Source organism: Struthio camelus, chromosome 3 (assembly GCF_040807025.1).
Source record: "Struthio camelus isolate bStrCam1 chromosome 3, bStrCam1.hap1, whole genome shotgun sequence".
NCBI classification, from domain to species: Eukaryota; Metazoa; Chordata; class Aves; order Struthioniformes; family Struthionidae; genus Struthio; species Struthio camelus.
The window spans coordinates 140089805-140105667 of record NC_090944.1 but is presented as its reverse complement, the minus strand read 5'-3'; the positions used below and the strand labels follow the sequence as shown (position 1 = coordinate 140105667).

Here is a 15863-nt window from a genome sequence, read left to right as displayed (position 1 = left end):
CCACAGATAAGAATATAAATAAATGACATGATACAAAAGGTCAGGTAAACCATTAAACGTCAGTTGAAGCATTTTCACTTAAGTGGCACAGCTGTAGTACATCAGCACTTTACAGTGTCAAACGAAATCAGTCTAGGATCGGTCTCATTAGGAAATGGTCTTTGGCCTCGGTCTCACACTTGAGTTATATCAGCATGCGTTTATTAAGTGGTATGTTTCATAGCAGACAGTCCTGCTGTCTCTGCCTACCTTCAGGAGTTGCACTCCGCAATGCACAGCAGGAATGCTATCATGTTTATAATTTGGAGGGGCAGAGGAAAATCCTTGCTCACACCACACTGCTCAAATGACAGCCCAATTCGTAAAAATCTGCTCACGGTGCAGAATTCCACCATCTCTGTAGCCTGTAGCTATCAGCAAAACCACTGGCTTCTATGTGTCTCTAGCAATTAAAATAATAAAAGCAGTATTGCAAATGTGAAAGGCTTGCTTACTGCACTGAGCTTTGCAATGAGAGAAGCTCACAAAGAATGGGTAGAAAAAAAACTAGAACAGTTACAAGTATATTATTCTTATTAATTGACAAGCAATAAATTGCTACTCTAGGCAGTGAAGCGCTTGATCTTGTTACTTTAAATGTTCTTAAACCATGTAATATCCTGCAGCCAACCTTCCTCTCCTGTTCATTATTTTGAAGAATTTTTTCCCCTCCACTTTGTCAGTGTTATTACTACAACCACCAAGCTGCAACAGTTCTTATTTGAACTGACTGCATATACACAGACCTAAAATAAAAAAAAAAAAAAAACTAATAGTGGAACCACTCTAATAAGAACGCTTTGGGGAACATTTTTATCACTGCAGTATAGCAGATGTTAGTTCAAGTAAACATTCAATTTTTTACCCTCTTAAAACCATGTTAAAATAAGACCCCAAAAAAAGTATTCGCCTTAGGTATATATACTAAAAACAACAACAAAAAAATTATGCTGCGACACCGGTGCTGCAGAGGTGGCACCAGAGCTCTGTTCAGATGAGTGAGCTATACAATAGTGGTGTTTCACTGAATTAAGAAAAGACAGACAAGGACCGTTGTTCAGTTGTTCTAGGCAAACATCAATTTAGATAATAATCATTTTCTCATGCATGACCAATTACAACAGAGCAGACATTCCTTCCCTCCCAAAATCCTGCATAAAGTTTTTGTTAATGTATTTTGCCTAGCTCAATAACAAATGAAATGATTCATAATAAGTGCAGTCATTCACTGGAATGAGAAGATCTAACTACACCAGATGCATATTTGGGTAGAAAGCATCTCATATGGACATAATAATTGTTGGTACTCCTATCAGACTCAAAAGCAGAATGTCTAATAAGCCTTCTTATTTTTAGCCAGTGCATAGTGGCACAAGAGCAGTTCTAAAAATCAGAAAGCAACCAATCTCTCCTGTTAACTTTTCTCAAATGATTTTATTTCAAGCCAGTTTTCCAGTTCTACATTGTCCAGATTTAAGTAAGAGTGATAGGACCCTAATAAGCTACAGTTCAAAAAACACGGTACCTTTTGATGCTCCCTCATGACTCTTCCTTGACATCTGGACTACTCTAGGCAGGAACAAGAGGCATATAAGCCTACTCTCTGGCCTACAAACAGAATACTTCAGATCTTTATACAGCCTTAATGATAGCATCCACATTTGTATGACTCTTTTCTTTTTATTTAAGTTCTCCTTCTCCTGAGTTCTCTTTTTTTGCAAGGAGGTATCGACAGAAACACGTGACTTTGGAAAAGCTCTTCAAAGCACCTATGTTGCTCCGTCCGCCCAGAGTAACTGCAGAGCGGATCTAGCTCACTGTCCACACTACATCAGGATGACAGTTAGTTTCAAGTCATTTGAGGTCTCTTAGGAAATAGTATTTATATCCCGGATAGAAAAGATGAAGAAATCGTCCCAACGAAAACCTGAGTTCTCAGAAGAGGCCTTCATTTCAGAGCCCAAATCCAAGCAATCTGAAGGTGGGGTGGGACAAGGACGTTCTTTCTCGCTAGCACGATCAGCTTATTTTTGGAGCTGATAACAAGAAGAGCACATTTGGAGTTGATAATGAGAACAACTCTCTCCTGTGGGGGAGAAATAGGGAAGGCACTGCTTGTCAGAAAACTGTCAAACTCCAAAGACAAAAAGACTCTCTAGCTTGCAGGAGGAAAAAAACCAGCAAAATATCAGGAGGAAGTGCTTTATGTTAGCCAGACCTGCGGATGGAGGCTGGTCCACTTTCAAAAGCTCTGCGTGTCAGCCTTGCGGAAGCTTGGACTTGCAACAAAACAACAGTAAAGGGCTCAAAACAAACAAACAAACAAAAGTTTGTAACAAAGCCCACATATATGTGAAACCTCAAGTTATTTGGGGAGAGAGGGAAGAATGGCAGCTCTCCTTCTATATTAGAAAATGCAAGAAGGTTTATTTCCCACAAATGGCTGGCAGTAGAAATCTTGAAGAGGATACAAGCGAGTTCTCTTTTCTACTCTAGCTTTTCACACAAGGGCAGTTTCCTTTTATGAAGATCAGTAGTCTCTTCCTTGTCAAGCAGCAGCAGGCTTTGGGACTTCCCCTTAGTAACAGCAGCAACTTCATAAGGAAAGGACTGCTATCCCTAGTGGGAGGTGACAGTCTTCAGAGACAACATATGATAATGGAGCTAATCAGCCTTCAAAGCATCTGAAGCATGCTGATGCTCCTCCAGAGCTTTTTACATACTGAGCAATTTTATCTGCTAGCGGCACTGCGTTTTCCCACCTACATGCCTTTAGATCAAATCTTGATCAAAAGGTTTCTTATTTAATAGACGCTTTCCAAGGGCACGAAGAAAAACAATCACCAGAGTAGCTGGGCACTGCACAATTTAGAAATAGCTTCAAGACGGGACTTACATAAGCCATGCTTGCTAGTGGCACGGTAGAGCCAAACAACAATGGTGTCACCAGCCTCTTGGCTGCAGAACAGTGAAGCAAAACAGTCACCACCATCAGAAAATACGGTGGAAAAAACAGCATGACTTCCAGTGAAAACAACCAAGGGAAGAGGACGAGTGAATGTTATACATGCAGTGTATACATAGAGGTTGGATGCATTTTATATCCTGGATATCAAACTTGCAGTTTTCTTGTACTACTTGTGTACAGTCTGATTACTATTTTACCAGTGAAATACCATAATGTTTATTACTGATGGTAACACCCTCAATGTTTGCAGAAACATATACTTACAGAGCAAACGTCATAAAACACTTAGGCACCTCATGGTGAAACTGTATAGATCATTAGCCAGCGTACACTTTGTTCTGAGGCAGAACAGCAAACCAAAACACTTTCGACACATTTAGGAACTAATCATGCTCAATAAGTCCAATGGCCTACTGCCACCAAAAGGAGAAGAGTGGAATTACTCCAGGTGTAAAGGAGACTTTTTTTTTTTTTTTAAATCAGTGGAACAAATTCAGCAAATTAAACTTACATAACAAGGAGACAAATTTAGTATTTTAATCAGGATGAAAAAGTCTTTGAAAAAACAAAGACATTGGCGGTGAGAATTTGTGGGAGCCGATATCTCCCCCAATTTCTAAATGCTTTGAAACCTTATGGGATAGGAGGGTAAGAAGCAGAAGCTAAAAAGGATGGACAGAACACTGAAATGGTACAGTTCCCCAAGGCACGCCTTCCTAGGGCTTTATTCCTGCTCCTAGGAAAATAAATGAGAAGAAAATAAATGAGAACGCTCTAAGAAAATAAATGAGAAAAAAAATAAATATCACAAGAGGTAAATGTAGGAGGAGCTGTAGTAACATTATTCCCCTACAAATTCTGGCATTTTAGAAAAAGACCAGATTATTTATGCACGTTCTTTAGAAGAACGCACATGGAAACGAAGAGGAAAGACTGCTTCAGTGCTGAAAAACTGCCTAGTTTTATGACGGGAGAAGATAACTATCATAAACCAGCAGATTGACAAAAATATTAGTAAAAAAATGGTCAGAGTTAAAACAGACTATTAACTGGCTTCTATTCCCTCCTTTAGCTTTGCAAGGTATCATCAGAACCTTTCAACATATACAAGAATCATCATCATTTAAGCATGGCATAATCAAATAAAGGCCCTTACATAAAGTAGTATTGCTGCGCACTGCATAGGGAAAGGGAACAACAGAGCATCAACACAACTATCCACTTCACATCGTGAGCAAAAGAGCAACATCCGAAAGAGCAACAACGCTCACAGTAGACATGCTTCCCCTGATCTTTTCTCCAGGTGGAGTGATTTTACTGACCAGGTAATTTTGCCCCAAAATGGCCTCTTCTCTGCCCTCCTCAGAAGCTTTTTTGTAAGCTTAATGATGAAACGTGCTCAGAGACTGATGAACTGCAACACTACAATAAGCAACATATCTACACACACACCACCATGCACAGATGCACACAAATGTAAAGGATTACTGATTTAAGTGGTCAGTTTCTTCTTTTAGAAGTGAAACGTTACAAGGTCCTTTAACCCTACCTAGGTGATTCTCAAGGAAACAGCAAAATTAGGGTGCCTCATTATGTTTGAGTACCAAAATGGCAGGGCATGAACTGTGCCCTGCTCTCAAACAGCTGTTACACTCTTTGTCCACAAATGAGGTATGAACAGGAAAGGAAACAGCCATAAGTAGTAAATTATCAAGATAGCATTTATAAATATAAAAGAAATTTACAACATAAATATAAAACCAAAACTACTCTATAAACATATCAGGGAAAAACAAAGATTTACATGCTTATTGCTGCAGTAAGTGTGATATATTTTTGTAGCCCTTATTTATCCCCAGTAAAATTACTATTTTGTTGGGTTATCATGCTTTTCACAGGTGTAATGCAGGAGGGTACAGGAAAGCCCTTCATCTGATTTCTAATATATGCAAATGATCTATTTATGCCCAGACTGATTCATGTTAAGGGGATTACTACTCAGAAAGCACTAAGTACTAGAAATTAGATGGTCACAAGGGTAATGAATCTCCCTGCTTCTAAGCATCAAGCATGTGTGAGCCAGACAGAAATTCCACAGAAGATAGCAATGAGGCACTGCTCTCTCCCATCCAACTCAAGTGCATACATTCCTTACATAGTCAACAGAGGACAATGTAAAACATCTAAACTAGCCACCTACCTTTCCTTTGGACTATGCAAGGAAGCTGGGCTCCTAAATGAGGTATCTGAAAATAAATGGTATGACTGCCTCCCCAAAGGTCATATTTGGTGCAATTAGGTATTTTCATTAACCGAGAGATAAAAGTCACCTGTCGTCTTCTGAACTTCAGATGCAGATCACAGCTGCACAAAGGCAATGGCCTGCATGAATAAGCACTCTGGCTTTCTATTGCTAGTCTGTTGTTCATTTCCCTGTACCCAGAGAAAACACAAGCGTCGCTGTTAACGTTCTAACCACGCAGGAGATTTTTTACCATGAATTAAATCAATCAGGCGCTGGGGAAACACCATCGTCCAAGACGTGAATGACCAACACTAAGATGATATCAACACAAAGAATGGCTTTTGAAGTTTGCTATTATCAGCAGATCCAACTTAATTAAAAAAAAATCCCACATTTTAATTCACACAAATACTAGAAGTATGCCAGGCAACTCTCCGAAGCACTTAAGTACCTGTTCCGTGGTTCTCAGCTGCTTGAAGATTTGGTTAAGTAATTCATAGGGCTAAGAAGACTGTGCCCTCGTTCTCTCCCTCCCATCACGTTCAAACAAAGGGAAATGGCTCACACCATTTTTTTTCTGTGTGATGGCTTCAAGTGGGTCAGTTCATGTGATAGACTGAGATTTGTAAGCCAGCTATGAGGACTGAAAAGGAGGTATCACAAATAACAGCTAGGGCATGGGTTTTCCACCAGGGAGATGGAAGAAGAGGAAAATAAGTTTAATCCTCCCTTCCTCCAAAGCACAACTCTGATACCAACTTCTTCCCCTCCCTAACTGGTAGAGCTGGGAGGTGTGAAAGAGAGGGCCCTCAAAATGACCAGAAAGCCAAGGGGTTTTTTTTAGGATGCTCTAGAATGGAGTTCCTGAAAGAATCCACCATATATAGATGTTACCTCCTCTAAGTGACCCACTAGAAAGTAGCACCCCAAAGCATTCTTATCCACACATACGCAACATAAAGTTGTGTCTGGACAAAGTAGTTTGTCTACTGCTTAGCTCAAAACTTGGTTATTTCCCAGGAATTTCATCCACAAGGAGAAGAGCCGAGCATTAGGCACGAAGACTATGAGACACACCTGATAACTGCAAGATGCTACTTTAGGTTGGAAGGCATGACTTGGAAAAGCACACTACTTACCCATCTGGATTATTAAAGCAGCATATGGAGAACGCAACATATCACCAGCCTCCTAACTTATGAGCCTGTGTTACAACAATGGGTAAACATCCAGTAATTTTAATCATCTGTGTTTTCTGGGGCCTGAACGAACATTATGTCCAACATGGTTTGGATAAGGACATCTCAACAGTGCTTGAACAGGAGTTGTCTTTGAGATGAAAAGAAAACCAAACAAACAAACAAAAAAAAAACCAGACAATACCAGAAAGTCGTAAGTGTTGCAAGAATTCGTCTTTGTGGTTCATATGATAATATTCTGTCCACAGTTGTCAAGGTAGCATCTGAATTTGATCATTAAAGATACAGTAAAATCTTCATAAAGGCAGAAAATAAGTGCCAGCATCCTCACCAAATTCCAGATCTATCAACTACAATTTGCCAACCTAAGTTTCTCTTGTTATTTCCTCTCAGTGTGACACTATCTTTTCTTCTGGTCACAAGTACATGGTTTTGGCTGAGCAGCTGTCTCACCTCAGTGATGGCTGCTAGCTACACAGCTATATGTGTGAACATAGAGAAAATAAAGCCTGCACTGCCACTGCATTTGGGGATTATTTGTATGAAGTTATCATTTACCTGAAGTCACTATACTGCACCGAAATAAAAAAATATTATTTGTGTTTCCTAGTTATCTGCCACATCTCTCAGTGGTAAGGAACCTCAGAAACAAAGCAGTAGCAAAAACAGGCAAGCCAAACAAAAAAAGGTATATAGTCATCAGGTCAGAAAAAATGACTTCCAGAACAATGGAGAAAGAGTGGCCCAATAAAACTAGGCTTACACAGATTTAGAGAGGAACATAATTTAAAAAAACTAAAGTGAAAAGAGAATCAAGAATTGAACAGGAATCAACAGCAAAAAGTTGAAATATCTCAAACAGTAAGAAATTAACTAGATGCAACCAAAACATATAATGGGAAAAAAAAAAAGGGTATAGGAAGTATTATCTTCTTTTTAATACATAAATATGATACAGCAGAAAGTCATTTTTCCAGCGATGCCGATACCATCAAGTGGCACATGAAACATCCTGGCTTTTAATCATGGCTTCAGACAACGATACTCACTGGGCTTTGGCTCCTGAGCTCTGATAATTCAGGTCACCACAACCTGTAAGAGGGAGCGGGAAGAGGTGGCGTGGCTAATTCTGAGAAACTACAGTTCACAGCCCAGTATATCAACGGCCATTGATTTCAGTTTACTTCTGTAGGCCAGCAAAATAGCTTGCTACTGAGGAAAGAACACATCCCACTTCCCTCCCACTCCCCTTTGCTCCCGGCTATGCAGTCCCAGCTATCTTTTAATCGTCCCTGATGCTCATCAGATCTTTTCATGAGACAATTTAAACTCAGGAACTTCACAGTAACTCTCTCCCCACCAAGTCTGAATTCAGTAATTTGGCAGAAAACTATCAGCTCACAGAGTAGTCCAGGCAACACTGTAGCTGTCAAAAGGTAAGAGGTGGCAGTGGACAGCCAGGAGCAGCCTAACCGCAACAGGGGCAAGAAATCCCTCATTTGACAACAGTGTATTTTAAATCAGCATACCGCCTCTTGCGGAACTCTTCTCAGATGTGACTGCTGTGGCTACCAAGGCAGTTGATTTAAAAAGACAAGAAAGAAACTTCAATTTAAAGCAGAACGCAGAAGCAATTTAATGCCTTTCGTGTGTTCGGTTCCTTACTTCACTGAAAAATAAGGAGGCTGCTACTAAAAATATTGTGAAGCCAGCATAATTATTAAAGACTAAGATGCATTCTCTTCCGAATTTGACAGTACTGCACTTCATAAATCAGTCACTAATACTATGAGGTCAGGATTTCAAGCAGCAGATAATTTTATTAAACTGCTAGGTTTATATACAAGTTTTCACTAATACACAGGCTCCATACGGAAGTAGCCATGGAGACAAATAAACAATATTTTGGGGTTTTTTTTATACACGCAAATTTTTTTAAATCTTGTAACTGAAAACACAGCTAAAAGCAAGCAGCCACTTTATAGTGGAAAAAATGCCAGAAATATTAAGACTAACATAATGTAATCCCAAGTATCCCACAGAAGACAGTAATCTAAAAGATAAAGATTTAAAAAACAGATTAATCATCTTCAACAATACAAACAGCACGCTATAAAATATGTAGTGATGGGGAAAGCATACAAAGCAAACATGTTGCAGCACTACGTATGAGTAAAAAAGGGCACCTTAAAAGGGAAAAAATATTAAAAGTTCACTGCTAAGTACAGAGGGTGTGACACAAAACGCTGTCCCCTCAAAACTATGCCACCGAATTGAATGAAGCTCCTCCTCACATGCGCATCCCGAAAACCTACGGACCACGCTCACGCATCCCGCAGACCAGCCGTGAATCCAACCGCCGGCGGCAGCGGCGAGCTAAGCACCCGGCAGCCGAAAAGGCTTCAGCGCTGCACGAAGCCGAGGACAAAGCAGGCTGCTCCTAACTGCAGCAAACTTTGCTCAGAGCACCCGGCGAGAGGCCCAAGAAGCCTGCGCCCGTCCCGGCCCCGGGCGGCAGGCAGGGGGCACCCTCGCCTCACAACGGCCGGCACGACCGTTTTTGGGGGGGGGGGGGGGAGGCCCGGCCCGGCCCGCCCCCGGCCGCTACCTGCAGGAGGCCGCCCATCTTGGCGCGCAGGGCCCGGAACTCCTCGGGCGCCGCCTCGGGGTAGAGCTGCCCGCGCAGCAGCTCCTCCGTGATGCCCTCCTTGCCGTAGTAGGCGGCCTGGGCGATGCCGCCCAGGAGGGCGCTCAGCGGCCTGCAGCCCTCGGGCGGCGCCGGCTGCTGCTCCGCCGCCGCCATCTTGTCGGGGGGAGGGGCGACCGCCGCCCCCTCCCGGCCGGGACTACAAGTACGGCGGCGGCGCGGGGACAAACCGCGCAGCAGCGGCGCCGACCACCGCGGGAAGCCAGTTAAAACGAGAGCGGGTAAGGTAGAGCGCAGACGGGCTGTAGCCAGCTAACAGCGAATAAATATCAAGTATCGAACAAATGCGTAAGTGGGGGAGAAGAAAAAAAAAAAAAAAAACAGTGGCTCTACCATCTAGAAGAATTTTATTTAACACAAATATTTAGGCATATACCGCTAAGTCATTGTACATTTAACTTCTCATCAACACAAGTCATGACAGAGGTGCCAACACACACCAATGTGGATCCTTCACTCACCAGTATTTTTCCGTTCCCCACCCATTTCACACAATGTTTCAAAGGTATCTGTGATTTAAGAAAGAGAAAACAGAAAGCCCAGCCAAACAGGAATGACCTGCCTGGATACAATAAGTCTCTGCATTCTAAACTGTGTCCTTGAAGAAACTATGCAACTCTATGAAATACTCAGCTATTTTAAGGAAACTCCATAGGATTTGCACCGCATCTCTTTGATGTAAGATGCAGGGTAGCCCACAAAACATGGGGATAGCTAAGAAGTAGGTACTAATAAAAAAAAATCAAACATTTTTTCTGTGCACAATTCTGTACAAGTTTAAATATAAAAATTATTAAAGTGATTTGTATATACAAGCATATACAGTCACAAAAGAGACTGTGCTCTCAAAAGAGATGTCTACAGTAAATTTCCTTCTACTAATAGAGTGGTATTGCATACCACCTGATTTCATGAAAGCCCTTCATAGTTGTACTCTTCTATGACACGCAAGAGTTATCACATGTGGCTCTAAAATAGAAAATGTAAGTTATGATGATCAACATGATCTGTTCTGCCTAGTTCCTTATTCCGTACCTTTCTGTGAGTAGAGAACAGGCAAAGAATGCAAGTGAGTTGTCAGAGTGGGATCACAGTAGACCTTCTGAAGTTAGAGGTACAGGAAAAATTTAACAGGACGTGCATCTGTAAGATTCTTCCAACATTTACATTAATTTGCACAATACTTAAAATGTCCTTCTTCTCCAAGAGCATTAAATAGCATCTTTAGAAGCTTTAAAGAAACTGGAGATACAGTTGTTTTTTCAGTCACTAGAAATTAACAGTCTAGTAAGAGGAACACACCTCCATATCTAATTTGGGTACAGACTCATCATGGCACAGCCAACCATTCTGAGACTCAAACTCTTCTTCGATGAGTACAGTTAACTTCTTTAAAAAGAAAGGAAGAGGGAATGTAACTTATGTGGATTATCTGTATCACCACAGAATATGAATAAAACTTGCTATCATTCCAGTTCAAATTTCTGAAGATACTATTTCTTGACGATACGTCGTCTTCTGCAGCAAGCTGAAGTAGGTCATAGGTCCTAACAAGCAACGCTACTTTTACTGACTTAGGTTGAGGCACAAAGACAAAGTTGTTCTGAAAAATGCTTTTTCTACTCTGATCTCAGTCTATTCACTGCCTTGCAGAAAAAGCTGGTGAAAAGTGCTTATTTCTAACTTCTGAAAACAGTAAGAATTATTCCAAATGCACATGGTAGCGACCAGTAACCTGTCTTTAAGTATATTATTTATTTGGTTTTGTAAACAATCTTATTTTTAAACAAATTAAAAATACATTGAAAAGTCTCTCTCTCTCTCTCTCTATATATATACACAATACATATTCAAACTTCATTTCATTGTGATGCCATGGTTTAAGCGGGAAAAACAGAGTTCTTTATCCAAAACCCAGTCATTACAACCATCTTCTGCAGTACAGCAAACCATGCTGCCAAGACACGGTCCTTTCAGTAATACTTCATTTGTTATTTATCACCTGAACCGTTTTTCGGCCATAGTGGTAATAGCTATATGCAGATGATATCGTTGTGAGAGCTGTGATGCACCTTTGGGGAAAATAATTCCTGTAAGTCATTTGAGTCTAAATATGACAATGAAAAATTACATTTTTAAGCGTCTTCCCTATTCTTCATCACACACACTCTGAGACTGTGCACTACAGAAATGGAGTTTACAGTTTATATACTGAAATTCGGTGCTAAGTGGAGGATTAGATAAATGAATTGTCACTCAGTGATCTGTAGTGTGCTTTAATTTAATTACATACAAGGCTGAACTTTTAATCAAATGAACGCTTGCTTGAGAAAAGGGAGGACAAAGATCTCTGTTTCAGTATTTGTAGCCTACGCAATTTTTATCAGCCTGAGAACGGACCGATCCAGTGAACTACCCCTTGGTAGTAAGGTAGGGGACCGTTCAAATAACACAAGACTTAAATGTATTGTTACTTAACCAGCTCCAAAGCTAAGGCTAAAGTTTTGGCTTTGGTCTGTTTTGTTCCCTTCCCAGGCACTAGGTTAGAACCGAATGAACTTCTAAATTAGCAGTGTTCCTCTGTGTCAAGGACTATACCATTCAGGTGTGAGTTACTACTAAATCCTGCCCCTCCATTACAACTGCCATCATTGAATACACGGTCAGACTCATCCACTTCACTTTTTTTTTTTCCCCCAGAGTATTTATAGCGTACCCTAGTAAGTTACACCTAGCATTTCTCCATTACTCACTATATGTTAACTCTCTCATAGAGTCCCAGCGCAGGAGCAAGGTAAGTGTCTTTCACAGATGCGATTCCAGATTTGGCTTTCCAAAAGGATGAAAAACACATTGACTGTTAAGATAAAGGTTCCTAGCTCCTTAAAAGCTTTGCTTTTTAAAAAGACAAGATCTTCCACTATGTTAAACTAAGTTACTAAATAGTTTTGCCATCTGCTGCTCAGCCTCCTTATTCTGAACCCTTACAGAACTGTTGATGCAGCTTGTCAACACCTGCCATCAGCTACAATTAATTGTTAAGATCTTCAATGACAGCAGTAAAAGGAAAGGCCGTTATTTAAAGCAGCACAGTTTTGTAAGCCTGTTTTCATATGATCCCCTCCTCACTTCCTACGGTCTAGCAGGAACCACTGATTTCTTCAGGTGCTTTCCAAAGAGGCTTCAGAAATCTAGCTTTCAAGACAGCAAGTACCTCATAAAGCAAAAATAAGAGAATACTTCCTGTCCATTTTTACTGGTATCAAGATTGCTTTCTCAAGGACACGTATAGCATGAAAAAATAACGAAGCTATACAGGCTTTCTTCCCACTCTCTTCTTTTGTATTAACATAGATGTACATTTTGATACTGCCAAGTCTACTCTGAAGACTTGTTTCTCAGCTGTTGTTCCTGGATTCTGATTAGTTTTTTTGACTACTTTTTCCTTGTACAGTAAATTAAGTACCAGTAAATATCTAACTCCTATGTCAGTCAAGAATAAACCTGGAAGAATAAAGCCGTATGGCCCTATGACATCATCTGGTCATAGCTTTTTGTTCCATACAATTAGAATTAATCACAACTGCCAGTTTCTTTAGGAGTGCATTAAATTATCTGAAAAAGATGAAGGAGAAATTACCATAACGTCTGCAGATATATGCTGTCCACGTAATTGAAAACAGGAGCTGCTAAAGAAGCTGCCACCAAAATTAGCTGAACCGCAGTGTTCATCTGATAAACACAAGAATAGAAATATGACCAAAACAAAAAAGCGTACCCTGCAATGAATACCAATGTACACTTTTCTTACTTAAGTAAGAAATACAGAAAAAGAAAACAATAAAAAAAGCATTTCTAATGAAACATCCTGCATACTTAAAATTAGCATACGTTCTGATAGCGTACATTGTTGAAGCTCTTTAAGGATTTAAGTTGCCTCCAAATTAGTTAGGAATATTTTGAAACTGCACTCAGCAAAATAAGGATATTTCATAGTAGTAAGCAAACCCCTGTCCAAAGGGCACACCACCCCAACTAGTGAACAATTAGCTTTTGTCATGAGTTATTACTCTTACCTTGCTAATGAAGGTTGGTTTTAATTGGGCAGTAGCATAACAGGGGTTAAAATACCTACTGAGTGTTCTCTGTTGGGGAAGAAAAAAAAGAAGCAATTCTAGTATATTCAATTTGAGATACATCTTCACATGAACAGAACAGAAGTCAACTGCAAGACTAAAGAATTATACCGCTACCGCTCTTACATAATCTGTTAGACATCATACACAAACAGAAAAAAAGAAAACGTATCAGTAACTCTGTATCATCTTTATGAAACCCATTTTACAAAATAACTGTTCTGCTACTAATTTATTTGGCAAGAGAACAAGAACATTTTATCTTACACTATCCACCCAAGTTTTGAGCAACTATCACACCTCATGAGGAAAATCTCTTGGCTTCAACTTTGTTAAATGCTGCTTCTTATTCAATCTGTACACATGTAAAAATACAGAAGATTTAATCAAAGTCAAAAGAACCTGATTACACGTCCATGCAATTTTGTTTAATGCTACATACTTACCGGTGGAGAAAGAGTTTTGTATCGAACATAAAAAACAGCAGCAATGAGCGCTACATCCCTCAGAATAATCATGGAAGTAAGTGAAACTGAAAAAAACAAACAAACCCAAAGAATTCGGTGAAAAGTCATGTCCACAATTAAAAAAAAAAACAAAACAATAACAAAAACTTGCAAAACACGAAGCAAGAAGAAATAATCACTCTCTACTTATTGTGAATGAGTTTTATGCATGAGCGAAGATATTTAAGATGACTTCTGAAAGGGTTTCGTCTGAAGTCTTAGAACTACCCAGTCTATAAGAAAACCATTCCTCTTTGACATAACCGCTAACTACTATTGTTTTAAAAAAACTACAACTGAAGCTTACAGTAATGTTTTTTTGTTTGGTTGGTTGCTTTTGGGGGGAGGGTCATTTTTTTCCTTCTATTAAATACTTAAAAAAACAAAAGTAGAGTGCAACTGACAAAGTAAGACTTCTGAGTCACAGCCAATTTTCCTTCTGGACACCCAAGAAATATTATTTTACCTAAAATTAATTTATTTACTTAATACATGCAAGTAAGGACATTTTCTCACCTGGGATAAGATTTGCACAAGTTAGGCTGACATAGAGCACACTGATGAGAATTTTGTCAGCCAGAGGATCAAGAGCACTTCCCAGAGCTGATTTCTGATTAGCCCAGTTCCGTGCAATAAATCCATCCAACTGAAAAAAACAAGAGTTCAACATTTACCTGTTAGAAAACCAAGAATAATAATAGTTTCCGTACGCTACTGTTACAAAGATATTTGATGAACGACATCAAGTAATGCAGTTAGCTTAACCAAAGTGAAATACGATACTCGGTAGCTGATATTTCTAGCATGCTTTCACATTGCATTCTAGATCCTGGAGGCCTCTGAACACATTCAATCTTCAATAGTTTTAAAAAAAAAAAAAAAAAAAAAAGAGTCCTCTTCCAAAACGCACATCTAAAATTCATACAAGTCACTTGCTATGAGGGGTTCTCCTTGTACCCCTCGCATATGCTAACAGACCTTTGGATGAGCAAATACTGTTTACACGTATGAACGTCTTCGCTCTTGCGCACAGTCAGGGGAACCTAGACGTCCCCTTTGCTCTACCATCATGCAGCCTCCGTTAGGTGTCCGAGAGTCACTTTGCGCCATCACATCGGATCTACAGAGCATTTCTAGAAAACGGGAAATACAAGAACTGCTCCGCTTTTAAAACTCGGTCATCGCCACTCTACAGTAAGCGGCTCTAAAACTCAGCGCATGCCAACGGGGTCACCGTAACGCTACCCCCGCGCGTTTCCAAAGCGACATGAACCTACCAGATCCGTAATGCCAGCCAAAACAAAGACACCGAGCGCAACGTTGAAGTTTTCTTCAACGATCAAGTAGCCTAAAACCGGCGCCAAACCCATTCTCGCCATCGACAGGATATTAGGGATCGTCCAGGGGTTTTCATACTGCGAAAGCCGGAAAGTACAAACTTCAGGGCGGGAAGGCGGCGGTAGCGGCCGTTAACGGCGAGAAGGACACCCTTTAACCTCACCTAGCCGCCCCCACCCCGGCCACGTACCAGCTCGGCGCAGCGCCCGGCCGCGCTCCGCTCCCCGGGGGGCTCCGGCGGCGCCGGCCCGCCGCTGCCCGCCCGCCGCGGCCCGACCCCGCCGCCGCCGCCGCCGCCCCTCAGGAGGCTCCAGGCGGCGGCGGCGGCGGGCGCGCGCAGCGGCCGTTGGGGCGCGCGCAGCAGCCGTTGGGGGTGACGCAGGGCGGGCGCCGCGCGCCGCCCCACCGCCAGACCCGCCGCCAGGCAGAAGCCGCCGTTGCCATGGCAGCGCCCGGCCGCCGCCGCCGCCGCCGCCTCAGCCTCCGCGCCGGGCCGGCTCGCCAACGGCCTGGCACCGCCGCCCGGCCGCCGCCGCCCCGCGCCGCCCAGGAGCCCCCAGATCCCCCTGCCCAGCCAGGCAGCGGCCAACATGGCGGGAGCCGCCCCTAGGCGCGCTGCGGCCCTGCCCGCGGCAACGAGCGGCCCCCCGCCAGCGCCAGCACCGCCACCGCCATCCGCCGCCCCGCGGGGGCTGCGGGCAGGCTGCGCGCCACGGGCTGGCACG

At 41.8% G+C, this 15863-nt stretch overlaps 2 protein-coding genes across 3 annotated transcripts in view; both read right to left on the bottom strand.

Moving 5' to 3' along the window:
• The window catches only part of COMMD1 (copper metabolism domain containing 1), an 81937-nt gene extending 72641 nt beyond the window's left edge, over positions 1–9296 (bottom strand). The window contains exon 1 of one of the 2 annotated variants that reach the window (XM_068940589.1): positions 9060–9296. In XM_068940589.1, coding sequence (XP_068796690.1) covers positions 9060–9254 — 195 coding nt within the window. In that variant the 5' untranslated portion in view covers positions 9255–9296. Of the gene's footprint in view, positions 1–1564; positions 1835–9059 lie in introns of those variants that run through there. The other variant, XM_009686882.2, reaches the window with a different exon arrangement.
• Positions 9297–9488: 192 nt separating this feature from the next.
• On the bottom strand, positions 9489–15774 carry CRLS1 (cardiolipin synthase 1). The gene is made up of 7 exons (XM_009686887.2): positions 15329–15774; positions 15078–15215; positions 14317–14446; positions 13741–13826; positions 13235–13303; positions 12799–12890; positions 9489–11230 (listed from the first exon to the last, which is right to left on the bottom strand). The coding sequence occupies exons 1-7, from the start codon at positions 15728–15730 to the stop codon at positions 11143–11145; spliced, it is 1005 nt and encodes a 334-aa protein (XP_009685182.2). The 5' UTR covers positions 15731–15774; the 3' UTR covers positions 9489–11142.
• Between the last annotated feature and the right edge of the window lie 89 nt (positions 15775–15863).

Bases quoted from the DNA above. Each gene is read 5' to 3' on its own strand.
- CRLS1 (XM_009686887.2), bottom strand. From the start codon at position 15,730: ATGTTGGCCGCTGCCTGGCTGGGCAGGGGGATCTGGGGGCTCCTGGGC. The intron at 15,216-15,328 runs GTACGTGGCCGG...CGGCTTTCGCAG, and splicing joins CCGGGCGCTGCGCCGAGCTG to TATGAAAACCCCTGGACGAT. The intron at 11,231-12,798 runs GTAATTTCTCCT...TTTTCCCCAAAG, and splicing joins ATATATCTGCAGACGTTATG to GTGCATCACAGCTCTCACAA.